Genomic DNA, 16,450 nt, shown 5'->3' on the forward strand with positions numbered 1-16,450 from the left:
ATACATATAAACAGTGTAATGGTATTGCTGAGTTTGTTGCTAATTCACAGTAAATTAATCAAACTTACTGTTCAGTTTTGTGTGTTTGTTCTACGTGAATTGAATTGAAGAATTGTTATTATTTCTTTACATAGGTACACATATATGTTTGATGATCCCATTTCAGATAAATGATAATCACAGGCATAGTCCAGGTATATGTCTTGATTGTGGTTATATTCCCAAATTGAGATACTGTCATATATATATTATATTGGTTGATACTTTGATATGTGTTTATTAATGAATTAATAAAGCATATTAATATAGATAGACACAGTATATTGTTGACATAAACTGATACAAGCTACATAACATGTTATATTTCATAATATTACATATTAAAGACATTTTAGATGCTATCTCAGGATTAGCTGTGAAGCTCTCAGTGAAAATAGTACTTAACTCTGATAGTACAATTATTATATTTATTTCTTGCTGTGTTTTGAATTTTATAAATGTATATCTATATATGTATATATATATAGCAATGGCTAACAATTGGTAGTAAACTCCAATGTTAAAAACCGAATAACTGTAAACTATTATTATTAATAGTTCCTTATTTAATTATTAATTAGTATAAAATCCAATTGAGATCTATTAGGATCCTCGAGGTTATCATAATCATATGATATTGATTATTAATGTGTTGAAAAAGCACCTAGAGATGATATCCAATTCCTCAAAGGTGTCATATTATGCTGGAATTATATATTATATGTATGCTCATATTGAATGTATTATATGTTTGAGCAATTGGTTCACTTCTTTGATGCTTCTCTTGAAATTCATTAGAATGGCCCTTAGCAGCCATTGTTGAGCAATAAAGGTACTTAAAGGTCCTGTGCAGGTACCTGTAGCTATGTATATTTGTCATTTGAGACAATGTTTAGTAAGTGATTGTTGGAATTTATAAGCACCCAATTAATATGTGACATGTTAGAAAGTGATAGATTACAGGTAAGACTATTCTTACATGGTTCAGTTTTGTAAACTATGAAGTTGTCTTTTAACCTAAAGAAAAGCTTTTGGTAAAGCCAGAAATGAATGTTTTTGGCTCTTGATTGTATTATTGATTGTACAAGAAACCTGTTGAATTTAAACAATACTTAACTAAATCTAAACAATACTTGAGCAACAAGTTTGTCTTTAAATTTACTATTAGTGTTATGAATATGAATAAAAGTTTTTGGAAATAAGTTAATATTTGTGTACATACAGAATGCTTGGATATATATATTGAGTCGCAACAGTGAGAGTATTTGCCTTTTGATGAGTTATAACTCTCCATACAGTAAATTGCACAAAATGTCATGATTTTATAATTTGAATATGTACAACATAAGACAATTGATATCGCAATAATGAAAATAGACTATTGTAATATATTGCAATGTATTGCTATATTGTCCAATCTTGTGTACTGCATAAGCTAATGAACTGAAGATTTGCTGCAAGGATCTGAGCTTAAGTTGTCCATTGAGTTTTATTATTTAGTGTCATTTGTAGAATGACAGTACTAAGAAACTATAAAGTGGACAGATTCATTGTTAAATCTGTATTGGAATTGAAATGTGAACCAAGGAGGAAATCATAATTGTTTAAATTCAAATTGTATTATATATTTGTGAAGTACAGAAAAAAAAAAATAGAATGTATAGAATATATTATTGAATATTAATATAAATAAATGTATATCAGAAGATGATAATAACTGATTTAAAGCATTCATGAGTTAATAATGAACTCATCTTGAAGTTAGTACATGGATTGTGTCAAACAGTGTGGTCTAGAATTGTGAAATTTGGATAATAAACTTTATAATTCAGATATTATGGCAGGAAAATGGAAATAAATGAGTGCATAGCACTCTTTTGTTGTAGATAGCTATGGACAGATGGGAGAGAATTAAGTGAATACATGTAAACTGTGATATGGTGAAATAAAGGAAAAATTGGATACTATTTTTAAATGGTTTATGTAACTTACCTTTTATGTATTTGTATACTACAGGATTATAAAATATTTTATGATTTGACTAATGAAGTTTCTGTATATTAATTAGTTATTATTAAATAGTCTCTGTGGGAGGCAATGTTAAGATATTCAAAGTACATAAGCGTAAAGAGATATGGATATTCTAGAAAACTTTGCTGATGACCTTGGTAATGTGGTTATTAATAGGCTGCATAACTTTCCATGCATGGAAATTCGTTCCCATTCTATACAACCGTTATATATTTATGAGAATTCCTGATAGTTGGTGTTTTATGCTATGCCTTTATAAGCATGTGGTTTGTTTTATTTAATATAACTTTGTTACCAAAGAGGATGAGACTGAAGTTAGTTAGTTTTATGAAGATTCATTTTATGAGAGCACTCCTATACTGTGCCACACTTCCAATTATCTTCTGTGAATCTACTGTACTGTAGAGGACAGTGCATGGCGATTTCGGTATAGCTATGACAGGAATATATATGTAAAAAAAAAAAAAAAAAGAAGAATAGGAAAAATCCTCAATATCTTGTGAACACAAGTTAATCACTGCAAATGTAACTTAGATTGAAAGTGAGATGTTGGTATCCGTTGGGATAAACAGTGATTCACAAGCACAGTATCAGTATAATTTATAGAAAAAAAAATATATATAAATAGCAATGATTCAAAAGAAGATTGTATCATATGTACAGGTAAATAAATACATATAGTAATGCCTATTTAACATTTAAATAGTATTCTGATTGATTGGATTGTATGACGCCATATAATGAAATGAAAAATTTATAAGCCAAGAGACCAGTGATAGCCAAAGAATATATAAGAAAAGTTACTAGAGGATATAAATGAAAGTTAAGATATAAGAAAGTTAAATATTGTTAAGGATTACAGTTTACAGTTATAAATTACTGTTGTAGATGGTTTTGCCAATTTTATTAATTTCTAGTTAACCTTTGTTAAATCTTGAGATATTGTATCTATTAAGATTTTAATTGAAAAAAAAAAAAGAGAATAATCGAAGCGTATAATGCTAAATTAACGAGCATGTAAGAATTGTTGGTATACATGTTGACTCAATTGACTTGAATATGAGATTGGATGTGTTTAGGTAGGTGTATTAGATGTATTAGGTATTTAGACCATTGTAACTTTTGACATAATTGTTGAGTTGAAGTAAAATAAAAGTGTTAACTAAGGCTTTTAATAGTGAACTCATCAACATATAAGAATTGATGTTGTCACTTGCATAGCATACGAGAATGGATGTATTAAATAAGTGAGGGTGTTTTAATGTTGAATTGTACAAAATTACAGGTGTAGAGATATTGGAAGTTTATAATAATAACGGTGATGTTGTTTTCAAATATTTGGTTGATATTCATCAGATAAATAAGATTGAATTAAATTTAAAGCGTTGTCTTTGACGACGACGGAAGTTAAAATTTTTATAAGTAATGATCAACACAATCAAATGCTGGGCATTTGATTCCATAGATTAGTCTGAGCACCTATATGCACTTGTATGTGTGGCTGAACGCCCTTTGGAGAAATCGGATTGACTATTGTACTAACTAAATAGTTTAAATTGAAATTAATCCTTTCAGAACTGATTTTATGTGTCGGGAATTTAAATACAACTAATGGCTTGATAACATGGTCTCCTAGTAAGCAGGAAGTTACAGCCGAATACGCAGAATATTTTAGAAAATGTGTTGTAATTAATGGGAAATTATAAGGGGTGCTAATTTATAGAACCCAGACACCGTATACAGACACTTTTGAAATATTATGAATAAAGCGCTCGAGGTGTACAAGATAGTTACACTGCAAGATTGTAGTAAGGACGATCACAAGGTAAAATTTGATACACCTCAATGGAAAATAGTCGGTAAATATACGCGGTGAAGAGTTGTACATGAACGAATAGATCTGAAAGATTAAGGAATGCTAGTGACACAATGATGAGTTACAATCGATGACAAGCTGAATTATGAGCAAAATGGCTAATAGAACGGGCGGTTGATATGACAATGAAAAATGATTTGCAATACTTTGATGAAATTATGAGATTAATATAATAATCATATGGCTATGAATACGATTTATGGATTTTAAGGTAAATGATGGTGATTTAGATTTGATGATATACTGATGAGATGATTGCGCTGAGATCGCGGCTGATGGTTCCGTATACGTTAGTTCACGGAGAAAATGGGGAACCGCGTGTGCTCAATGCGACGTACAACGAACGACTCGCTTTTTGTTGATGCTACTCAAGATTTGGTAGATAATAATAGGAGTAGGGTATGTGGTAGTAATATATTGCAAGTTCGTTCAGAAATTGATAGATATATATCAACCAGATATATAATTCGAATTTGGTACATAATTAAATTGAATTAACTTATGATTAAATGTTATAATGTCCTTTTAAGCGTTGGAGAAATAGTAAAATGGAACCAGGAAATCCAGTTCTTAAAGAAACGTAATAGAATAAAAAGTAATAGTAAAATTTGACGGGAGTACATATAACCCATAGTTGAGTTGCAATGTAGAGCACTTGAGGCTGAAGTAAAAATAGCATAGTACCATAAAGAATATGACCAGTTGTTAAATATTTGATGTGTTTCAGTTGGAGACCGTAGTTCCTTGTGGCGGCAAGCGGTGGCTGAGTCTAATGAGAATCTGACCAGTTTGAGGCCGTAGCTCCTTGTGTGGGCAAGCGGTGGCTGAGTCTAATGAGAATTTGACCAGTTTGAGGCCGTAGCTCCTTGTGCGGGCAAGCGGTGGCTGAGTCTAATAAAATCCAGATCTGTTGAGACCGTAGCTCATAGTGGGCAAGCGGTGGCATTTTTTTAATGTTTTGTTTTAACAGGTATTTCACTAATTAGCTAGGCAGCCGTGTTTGCAGAGATGCTGACTAGTACCTGGTGTGAAAAATTAAGTGATACAACTTAAGGCGGAAAAATATAACAAAGACTGAAGTCATGATGTTGAAATGTAATGTGTAGTTGTCAGTGGCAACTTTCATATTTTGAGTATGTAAATTATCTCAAACTAAATTTTATATGATTTTAATTTTATTATATTACCCGATGTTAACTGTTATGATAATATCGAATGAGGCCCTTCGATAACGTTGGATGGCCGAAGTGGCTACGAATACCATCGATTAAATATAAAGTAAATAGTAGGCTTACTAAACTCACGTTCGTTTGACGAAAGTTAGTAATTCGTTTTATGGAAATTGCGCAAGGTTTTGCAACGAACTCCCAGAGTCTGTACTCAATTTGCCAGGAAAAGAAATCAAATGTGTCATAAAATATTTTCTTTGTAAAAAAAAAAGAGGCTTATTATAGAATTGAAGAATTTATAAATGTCATCATTTATAAATCAGTGTTTTTTAGAAAATATCTAACTTGAAATTCATAGCGCTGTCAATGTTGTCTGATTGAACGATGATTAAGTGCGTAGCGGTTTTTATGTTGATTGCCGCATGCCTAATCCTTGTTGTTAATTAAATATAAGTAAATCAATATTTATTTAAAAGAGCAACACACAGGGTTCTTGTTTGTTCTTCTTGTGATGAATCTGCGTTCCGAATGAGCGATAGATTAAAAAAACTTGACTACTCAGGGGTGCTTATGTTAAGTTTGTTTGAATAAAGATTATTTCTATTTCACATTAATCTGGAACATTGGGTTTTGGTTTATGTTAAACTGGTGTTGTAAAGAAAATTGAGATCAGTATCTACAATCATTTATAGTCCCCTAAATGTACAGGGTTCAAAGGGTGCAATAGATTACTTGACCAGTGATCTGACGGTATTATTAAGTAAATCATAACTGAAATTCAATGAATTATGTTATATTAAAATAATTCTCTGGTAAATCAAGAGTATCGTCGAAGTAAAATAGTAGTAGTAGTATTGAGGGTATTAGAACCACTTGAATATTATTGACCTGTTATTTGCTATTGGTTAGGTGAAGGCAGGCAGCGATTTTGTTCTAATTTTATGTCACGAGAATATTACTTTCTCTTTATATTTTTTTCTCTATATATGTAGGTAATTAAGTTTTACCTTTTGTAATGTGATAGGTTAAATTTATCCGTTAAAATATTCATGATGAGAAATGTCAAGTTCTATTTTGGAGGTATAAAAAAAAATGCAATGTTCATAAGATCGGAAACTTACATTGTGATGGTGATATGTTACAGTCTGACTCATAGAAGTCAATCACCGCCAAATAATTGTTTGTTACTCTAAAAGGTTGTTCATGTTTTTGGGTGATTTGGATTATGTAAATTAATATATGTTATGTTATATTTTGTGCATTTCTGAATGCATGCCGAAACTTAGCTCTGTTAGTATTGATTTTAGATTGTAAACCTTGGACAGTATACTAAGATAGTCAATGTTATGAAAGTAATGTGTATCTTTAGTTTATTTAGTTTAGTATTTGTTATATGATCCTGTAGACACTATATCCTTTGATAAGCATGACTACGCTCATAAGTTACCTATGTGTCTGGGCCAGACACTATTGCAGGATGGCCGACTGTTAACTATCGTGTGACGCACCATTAATTAAAAATGGTAAAGTCAATATCATGTAACCTGAAACGGAACGTCAGAGGCCAGAGCCAAAGTAATCTATGTGACATTGACAAGTGGATGACGGATGATTGAACGGAAGCAGCGGCAGTTTTGGAGCGAAAGTGTTGATATTATTATAAAAACAAATAAGAGATAGGTAATTGTGAATATTGTAGGCATTGAGGTGTTTCTCTCCCTGACTAACCGGCATTACGCCTAAGTCGTCAGAATACTAGTGATTTTAAAAATATATTATATATTAATAATAAAATATAGGATTATTATTACTTTGCTATTGATGTATGCACAAAATGTATCCAAATTGGTTCATTAATTCATAATATTACAGACAGGCAGACATACTACCGCATTAGATTGAATTATAAATCACAGATACAAAAACAATGGTAACAATTACGGAAATTACTTACGCCGTATTTCCCCATACCCTACCGTTGCGGTACAATTATATAAAATTTATGGAATCGTTTAGTCATATAGAGTCGTTGTGATCGATACATTGAAGGTAGGTCATTTATTACGATTTCATATTACGGTATACTGGCAGTTACACGCGACTTCGTCGCTAATTCTAGACAAATAATAGACTGTCTGTTCTAGGGATGCAATTGAATCTTGAATGGCGCTTATCGGTCTATGTGTTTTCTATGTATATTTTGTATGTATTTACAAAAAAAGTATTTAACAGTTATCTCTGGTTTGGGGATCTTTTATCTTATACTTACACTAGTCATGACTGGGGGTTACATGCGCAATGTTTACACAGTTAAATTAAAATTTAATAGTAAAAAAAACTCTTTATTGGGTATTGAAAAAAAATTAATCCTGGACAATTAACACAGCGCCATCTAGTCCCACGGTAAGCAGAGCTTGTGTTATCGGTACTAGTCAATGATATAAATACTTACATACGTTTTTTTTTAAATACGTACATAATATGCATTCAAAAAACACAGACCGATACAAACAATCATACTTATGAACATAAATGTTCGTGCCGTGTGAGGAATCGAACCCGGGACCATCGGAAGTAAGGGGTGTGCTAACCGCTAGACCACCGAGGCCGTCGAAATAAATGTATATTATTATTATTCTTATATGTAATTTTGTCTTTGTCCGCTAGCAGATGTTATAAAGGTACACACGCAGAGGACTTTTCTCAAAGTTTCCCTCTGGTGGATACTTTATGTATTCTACAAATTAATGTCTGACAATTTCTGGACAAATCCAGACAGATGTTTTACTATTCGCACCGTAGCTTGAAATTCATTTTATCTGAAGCATTCGACTGTAGCGTAGGGTTGCCAACACCAAATTTAAAAACTAGGATTTGAAGTTGGATACATCAGAAAAATTAGGTTCAAAATCAGGACTCAGTAATATACTTGATATAATTATATTATTACTAGCTACTTGCCACGGTTTCGCCCGGGTGTACATGTATTATGCATATAAACCTTCCTCTTGAATCACTCTATCTATTAAAAAAACAGGAGAGATTTTAAAGATTTAAGCATATGTAGGGACGGACAGACAGCGACAGCGACTTTTTTTTTTATATTATAACATATATATGTATAATGATATAAGGCTAAATTAATAAAATTCAAGTAATGGTAATAATCAGTTTTTAATACTTTAAAGGTATTTAAAGAAAACTATACAATTCGAGCAGGTATTGTAAAAATGAGGCAGTCCCCCCAATCCAAAGGCCCCGGAGGTGTGCGCGTGTACCCACACGCCTCCACAATGGTGTAGGGCGAAATAGGTCGCCCTAACCACATAACGAGATGGGGCCTGCCCTACAACATCTACAGGGCGGGCCGTCGCCGTCGGAGCTGGGGTAGAAATGCACTTGCGAATCCCCTGGCTCCGGCATAGGCGCTCGTAGGTACACCGTGTGGTTTTTGGTGAGTACAAATCTCACACACCGCCCCGCCCTCCCTCCGGCGGGGTGACGGTCTTTTGAAGATTTTCCACACGTTAAAAAAAAAAAAGGTATTGTAAAAATGGTGAGCGAATTGTGAAAATACATGATCTTATCAGGGCGTTTTGAAAACCCAGGACGCTGCTTAAAATCTATCCAGGACACCCCAGGACACTACAAAAACTAGGACATGTCCTGGGAAAACAGGACGGTTGGCAACTCTAGTATAGCGTCTATTTGTTCATACTCTCGAATTGTGATTGGATTTGACAGTTCATATAAACTGGGCATATGTCAGCATCAAGTGGTACGGTCCGGACGTTAAATCACTGTTTGATCGACCCACATTTGTAGACATCTGCCGTAGTGATGCGATGTTAATGGGAGGCTGTGAATAGTTTTATACAATTCCGATTGTTTTTGTGACGATTGGAAATGATTTTGTGACGGCCTCCGTGGTCTAACGGTATATTATATCGCTTTACCATCGCGGGTTCGATTCCTCGCACGGTACGTTTGTATTAATGAGTATGATTGTTTGTATCGGTCTGGGAGTTTTCTATGTATATTATGTTCAAATTCAATATATCTTTATTCATGTAAGGTCTATTACAGAATCTATTATATGTCTAATCTACGAGATGAGAAGAACTAATAAGAAACTCTTTTCATATAAATGTTGTACATGTTTACAATAATATAGATTCATTTAAAAAAAAAATGTATTCAAGTATTTTTATCAGATACTAATAACAAGTTGTGCTGAGGGTGTGTCTAGATGGCGCTGTGTTACTTGTTCATGGATATCATCCATGAACAATTAACACAGCGCTTTATAGAGGTTATTATTATATGACGTCTATAATATTACATACGTATTGTTTGTTTGTCACCATCGTAGTATAAAAGAAAACCCTGAAATTGGTAACTCTGTCAAATGATGCTGTGATGTCGTTCTTCTCTTTATGTATAGATATGTCGATTACCTCTTAACATCGGATTTTATCAAATATTAGTATAGATCTGAGGCTATGTTTATCAACAACTGCTTTTTTCTCAGAACTACTCTAATGCTGTTGGTCGCAGCTGGCCTTTATAGCTTCACCAGACGATAGGGAGTGAGTGCAGATGGTACTCTAAACCCGCGGAAGGACTTATGGAGCGGCTGAAGGCCAACTACCGCCTGACGAATACGACTTTAGTATGTAGGCACCGCTAGGGGTTGGAACCTCGGCTCAGGCCGTCGTAATTTCGAACTCTGAATTGGACGGGGGATCGATCGGAGGGAAATTAGAATAAGATATATTAATGTTAATAAAGATATTTGTTATATCGAAATAAATACATAGACATTAAATTATCGCGGCTTTGTTCTTATTCCTATTATTTAGGTGCGTTCAATGTGTTTTCCTCTTCGATAATCGGTTCGTCCATATCTGGAGTCATGTCTTATTAAGTAAGTCAACATGTACATAGATAAACAGAAAAATCCTGTCTTTGATTTTTATTGATTACCTATTCTACTTTTATAAATATGGAAAAAATATAGTTCAACTTGAAATTAAGAATTTATTGTTATTATGTGTGATTAGCAACTATACAAAAAGGTCATAAGATCAGTATAGATTGTTCAGAGAACAAAACATATTATCAGCTTCAAACTCTTTGAGGGTAACTGCAAAACAAATAAGAATGGCGGTTGCCTGTGCACTGTTACGTGGGAACTGTTTAATAATATTATAATAAAAAGTTTTAATATAAATCGTAGTATAATAATTTAATGTTGTACTTTGTGTTTTCACCTAGAAACCATTCGTGAATAATTCATAGTGAATTTGCCACGATTTACCGAACGACCTGACCTTATACTAATTTTATCATCCTCCACTGGTGCCCCGCCAGCGTAAACCGTTAGCGCAGGCGGGGGCACCATTCCATTATCATCATTTGATATAATGATGTTATTTTTAAGTACAAGATATAAGTTCTGATTTGACCATAATGGTTCTACCTGTCTGTTTTTAAATAGAACAGTGCCATTCTGTGTACAGTGCAGTTCGGTTTAAATGCATGTAGTGTAAAGTACCTACATATAAGTAAAAGAAGAAGTTCACATTCTTCCTGTTTCGTTTGCTGTCGCCCTGTGACTATTTTTTTATAGCACAGGGGACAAACAAGCAGAGGAATTGCAAGTGCATTGACGGCCCTTAAAACAGAACAAGCTGTTGTTTTGGATGTTTCAATATCGTACCGGGTCGGATATACCATTCCTGGAAGGTGCTTCCATAATGTATTTGTCCGTGGCAAAAAGTTTCTAGAAAACCGCACTGTGGAGGATCGCCATTCATTCAGATGATCAGGATGGCGTTTTTTTCTGGTGAAACTCAGCTGGTGTTAATCCGAACAATACCTCAGAACGCTCCCCATGATATATGCGGTAGAAAATGCATAGAGATGCAATATCAGTGACTATGGGTCGAGTGTGTCACACAGACGTTGATTACCAACGATTCTATTACAACCTAAAGACAAAAAATATATGCCGATTTTTAAACACAATACCTCTTTTGTCGTCCAAGGTTGAACCCGGTGCCGAACAGCTCAATGCAAAGTGTCGACTGGAACACGGTATCAATGTCCCATTGTGATTTTTACTGCCCAATATTCGACGCAGTAAAACGCGAGAGGTCTCCTTTAGTTTCATTTTAGTGCGTGATTTGATATTTTTACAACGAAAAAACAATGGCCACTTTTATTTTGTTTTGGCTTCGTTTTAAGCTCAAGTTTACTGCGATACTATCGGGTCATTGAACACTAGTTTAGCCTGCGACTTTGTCTGTAATATATGCTAAATATTGTTATTATTACTTGAGAATATTTTGATACCCTATACACAGTGGCGGACTAAGGATAAAGTGGGTCCTAGGCAACATTGTGAGTCTGGGAATATTTTCACTCGATGAGTCACGACACATGATGCCGACAGCCACCTTTTACCACCGCACCGCTCGCCATCGACAGGGAATTCATCCCCATATGCTGAAACCTAAGTGGTCCCGAACAGTGCGGTTTCAGAGGAGTTTCCTCCCGCATACACTTAGATTGTGGAATGAACTTCCTGCTGAGGTTTTTCCACTAGACTACAGCATGGGGTTTTTCGAGAAGGGTATATTAAGGTTTCTTAAGGGTCGGCAACGCGCACGTGATACCCCTGGTGTTTTAGGGGTTCATAGACTACGGTAACCGTTTACCATCAGATGAGCCGTATGCTTGATTGCCACCATCATAGTATAAAAATTAGCATTCGGTAATTTTAAAAATTACGGGCCCCAAGCACCTGCTTAGGTGCTTAGTCTACTCCTGCCCATAGAAATTTTCAGACGATTTTTGCCCTTCAACTTTTCTGGGAGACAGTCTCTACCACATCTATTCACTAACGTATTTTATTATTTATAAATATACAAACAGTTGACTGCTTTTGTTTTTTTTTAAATTCCAATACATTAAATCTATTTTCACGTTTAAGTTCATTAAGACCAATCCATGAGCGGTACGATCAAAAGAGTTCTCCAATCTATACATATACATAAAATTGGAGTGTCGGTTTGTAATATTGAAATAACCGTTTATTACTACATGCATATGAATATAAATACGGTACGGTTTTTTAAATTTTGGTTTATCTGTCGGTTTGTTCCGGCTAACCTTTGAAATGGCTGGACCGATTTTGTCGGGACTTTTTTTGGCAGGTAGCTGATGTAAGGAGCAACTACTTTTGTTTTAGAAAAATGAGTTAAATTCCACGCGGACGAAATCGCGGGTATAGCTAGTCATAAACTAAATATAGAAATCTATTTTTCGTTTACTGGTGAAAAGGTATAAACGAACAGACATACTCAGGCGCATTAGTATATTAGTAGGGATGATTTAGGGGGATTCAATGTAAATGGGGAATCCCACATTTTAATTAAGTTGAATTAAAAATAGTAAACAAAAACCAATTTACTGAAATATAGCTTTAATCAGTTTTAATAATATTCGTATTTACAGCACTTAACACTATAAAAAAACTGGATGTTTACAATTAATGTAAAAAACAGTGAATTGTACAATAAACTTGTGTAAACCTAAAGCTCGATAAAATAGCACGTGACAGGACAATAAAAAAACGTCTAAAACATTAAAAATAAACGAGTGTAATTAATTACTTCGTATATGTACTTCGTATAGTGGCAGTATGAAGTGTAAACATATCAATATGAGCTACTAAAGTACTTATCCCCATTCTCTACTACAGTTGTAATTTTTTAATGACAAACATAAAAAAACATTATTACAGAAAAAATTTCAAAAGAGTGGATTGGGCCACCCTTTCCTGTTTAGTACACATTATTAATACAGTTAAAAGGATTTTAACAAGAATAATTTTCTAGTAAATAAAGATATTTACCTCTCTCGACGTTTTGTCTAGGTTGCACTAGCCGTTTTCACGAGCTGACTGGAGAAACGTAACGCCGAGAGAGGTAAAAAAAATTACCTTTATTTACCATAAAATTATTTGCTTTGAAATCAGTTTAAGTATATTAATAATCGACCCCCCTTATCACTTATAGGTGTGAAAAATAGTTTACGTTCCATTTTTGGACCTAGTGAAATATACAAACAAAATTTCATAAGAATTGGTCTAGCCGTTTCTGATGAGTTTCTTTATAAACACTGTAACACGATAATTTTATACAAGTATTATTGAAGGAATTTCTCGATTTTGTACTTGTATATATAAAATTATAAAAAAAATATGTCGTAATTTTTTTCATTGCATATAATTAGGTCTTTATTCATATAGCAAGGAAGTTCTACATCTATATTTAAAAACCAATTTACACTAAGATATTTATTGTACAAAAAAATACATTAGTGACACGAAATTCCATCATTATCTCAATGTTGGTATACATCCAGTAATACCACCTGTAGAAGGGAATGCAGGTAATTTAGTAGCATCGTATATATGAACAATAAAATAAGCACCAACGTTCTAAAATGGAAACCAAAAACTTATTTAATATGATAACATACAGTAATAAAAATACAAAAAAGCGCTAGGAACCATACATTAAAATATAGAATTGCAAAATGCTTTTCACGTCAGTGAACTTGAGAATGTGCTTACAAACAGCCTCGTTATATAAAACTAAAATGATATTAACTTAGATTAGGCGAAGTCAAAATATTTTCGTTGAGATATTACGAAAGAGACCTAACAATTACATGAAAACAGTAATGTATTAAAACTAACATATCTAAAAACCTCGTATATTTCAATCTGTTGTCTACAGCGGAGAAATTTTCAACATTTCTTTATATTACTCCAATACTCTCGCATGAAACAATTTTCATATAAATTTATGTATTGTAAATAAATACATTGTGTAGTTTTAAATTTGTTATATGATAGGTACAGACAATTATATCTTTTTGAACATTCTAATCAAGTAATACGCACCTAAATTAATAGCCATACATATTAAATTGTACAATCATATAGAGATATTTCAGAAACTCTTCCATTAACCGTTTAAATTATTTAAAAAACATAATGCACCATCTAATCAATGAATCTGTCTAAGCTGATGTCCTGCATTCGCTGAAATTACATGCAATATGTATGGATATTAACGTTTAAAATATTTCCTACAAAACCCATAACAAACGCTATAATGTAGCTATTGACATTATCAATAGATAAAAGCGACTAACAATCACAATCAGTCTTCCAAATATATTCTACTGTTAGTGAAATCATTCTAGCAAATCTATTGATAATTGGAATAATGTAAACAAGGGAATGTCAGACGAGAAAACTGTTAATTTAGAATAATCAGTCTTGGAAGTGGATGAAAATTATGCCGCTCGAACTAGCAACAAAAATAGCTCAACTAACGTTCCCTCTTAACCAATAGTTATTACGAAGAATAAATACTTAAAAAATAAAACTAAACCATTGATTAAGATACCTTGGTGTCCTGAACGTCAATATTTATTACAATAAACACTTAAATACTTTTAAAATGGTCCATAATGTTTTAATTGTACGCAAAGGTAAAAAACCTAGCACGAACGATATTTACACGAGCACCGCGAAAAAATAATCGTTTTTACGATTGGTTTATACTCAATTTTATCACTTGTGTCACTTTGATCACTTCACCTCTTGGCACTTTGGTAGATTTTATTCACTTAGTCACCCGGTTGCTACACCTCCGTGCCGTCTTCACCCTCATCTTCTAAAAGTGTTTCATTGGGATTCACTTCTGTGCTAAGTTTTTTTTTGGGCTTTGGGGGAGGTCTTGGTGGAATTTTTCCACTTCTGCCAAGTGTTTCCGACTGGTTTTGAGACACAATATTTTCGTTTTTTCGCGTGTCATCTTTAGACGGTGATCTTAACTCTTCTTTCTCAATTTTCGGATTTCTTCTCAGGGATCCTGTCTCTGGTTTGTTACTCTTCCGACTCAACGTACTAATATCAGATGCCTGCGATTGACTATCTATGCTCTTTCTATCAGGGTAGGCAAACAGTGTTTTCTTGGAATCTGGTTGAGGAGTAGAGGTGTTTTTCGCACTCCAACTTATCCTTGGACTCATTGGTTCTTGTGGGCCCGGTGTAGAAAGTTGCGATGATAATTGTGACGAGATACTACTTCTCATATTTGTTCCATAGTGAGCAGGAACAGGAGAAGACGATGGCTCTTGTTCTTCAATAGGAGTACAATAAGCCGGATGCGGTGGTTGGTAAACTATTGGAGTAGCTGGCAATGGACGATTTCTCATTGGTGAGAACTGGGCTTCTAATCCTGTTTTGTTCAGAGATAAAACTGAACTACCGTCTGCAGTTGTTCTTAACCCTAAATTATCATATAAGGGTTCTTGAGCCTCAGCACTTGGCATAATTTGAGTACTTGCCGTACTCGACCAACTAGGCACTCTAGGCCTCCTTGGAATTGTGACATATCCCTGTCTTGGCGTAACAACAGATGGAGTTAAAGGAGCTATGAAGGGTGATTGTGACCGAGAATATGGCAAAGTTTTATAAACATTTGGGTTGGCCATCACGCCGTAAATCGGTGAATGCATTGGACTAACTGGATTTATTTGTGCAGGTAATCTTGTGGTGTCGGGCACTGTCGATGCATTGCTCGCTGCTGGAGAAATCTGGGCTGCTCTCGGTGGGAAAGACAGAAGATCTGGAGGATAGGCCCGTCCGTCCGCTCGTTCATACTCTACGTCAAGACCGCCGTGTGATCTTTTCGTTGCAAGTTCGAATTCTAGTGATCGTTTGTCGTCGTCATTGTGTGCTGTAATAGAAATTATTACTTCATTATATTTTTGTTACAATAATTTGAAAATATAAAATATTGATAAAAATTTCTGCTGTAATTCTAAAGATCAACAGTGCATTATATTCTGTTTGTTTGAAAATCTTTGCAAGTTCGCAGAATATATAAAATGTATAATAATAAATTAGTACAATGTTAGACATTACATTACGGGTTAATTTTTAAATATGACAGCTTAATGCCTATAAGCGGCGTAACTTTCCATTAGGTGGACCGCCACCCTTAGGGGTTGACAATATATATTAACTAGGTATCATTCTAGCTACATTAACCTTCATTGACATAACACTCTGTCACGATTGTTATCCCAGTGGGGTAGTTACAGGTATTGTCAACTGTCGATGTTGCGAATTCACTTCGAAAACACTCGATCATCGTCATCGTCGTCATCTGCTTCTTTCTAATCCCATTTGAACTGAATATTTGATATAATAATAATTATATTTCACAATAATTCACATAGGACC

At 33.9% G+C, this 16,450-nt stretch overlaps 1 protein-coding gene across 1 annotated transcript in view; it reads right to left on the reverse strand.

Moving 5' to 3' along the window:
* Positions 1-12,597: 12,597 nt before the first annotated feature.
* Positions 12,598-16,450, reverse strand: part of LOC131853994 (uncharacterized) — a 42,331-nt gene continuing 38,478 nt past the window's right edge. The window contains exon 4 of the mRNA XM_059205113.1: positions 12,598-15,941. Within this exon, the coding sequence (XP_059061096.1) occupies positions 14,842-15,941 (1,100 nt within the window). The 3' untranslated portion in view covers positions 12,598-14,841. The remainder of the gene's footprint in view (positions 15,942-16,450) is intronic.

The sequence above is a fragment of the Achroia grisella genome, unplaced genomic scaffold, assembly GCF_030625045.1.
Source record: "Achroia grisella isolate CSIRO2021 unplaced genomic scaffold, CSIRO_AGI_Agris_v1 utg918, whole genome shotgun sequence".
In the NCBI taxonomy this organism is placed as follows: Eukaryota; Metazoa; Arthropoda; class Insecta; order Lepidoptera; family Pyralidae; genus Achroia; species Achroia grisella.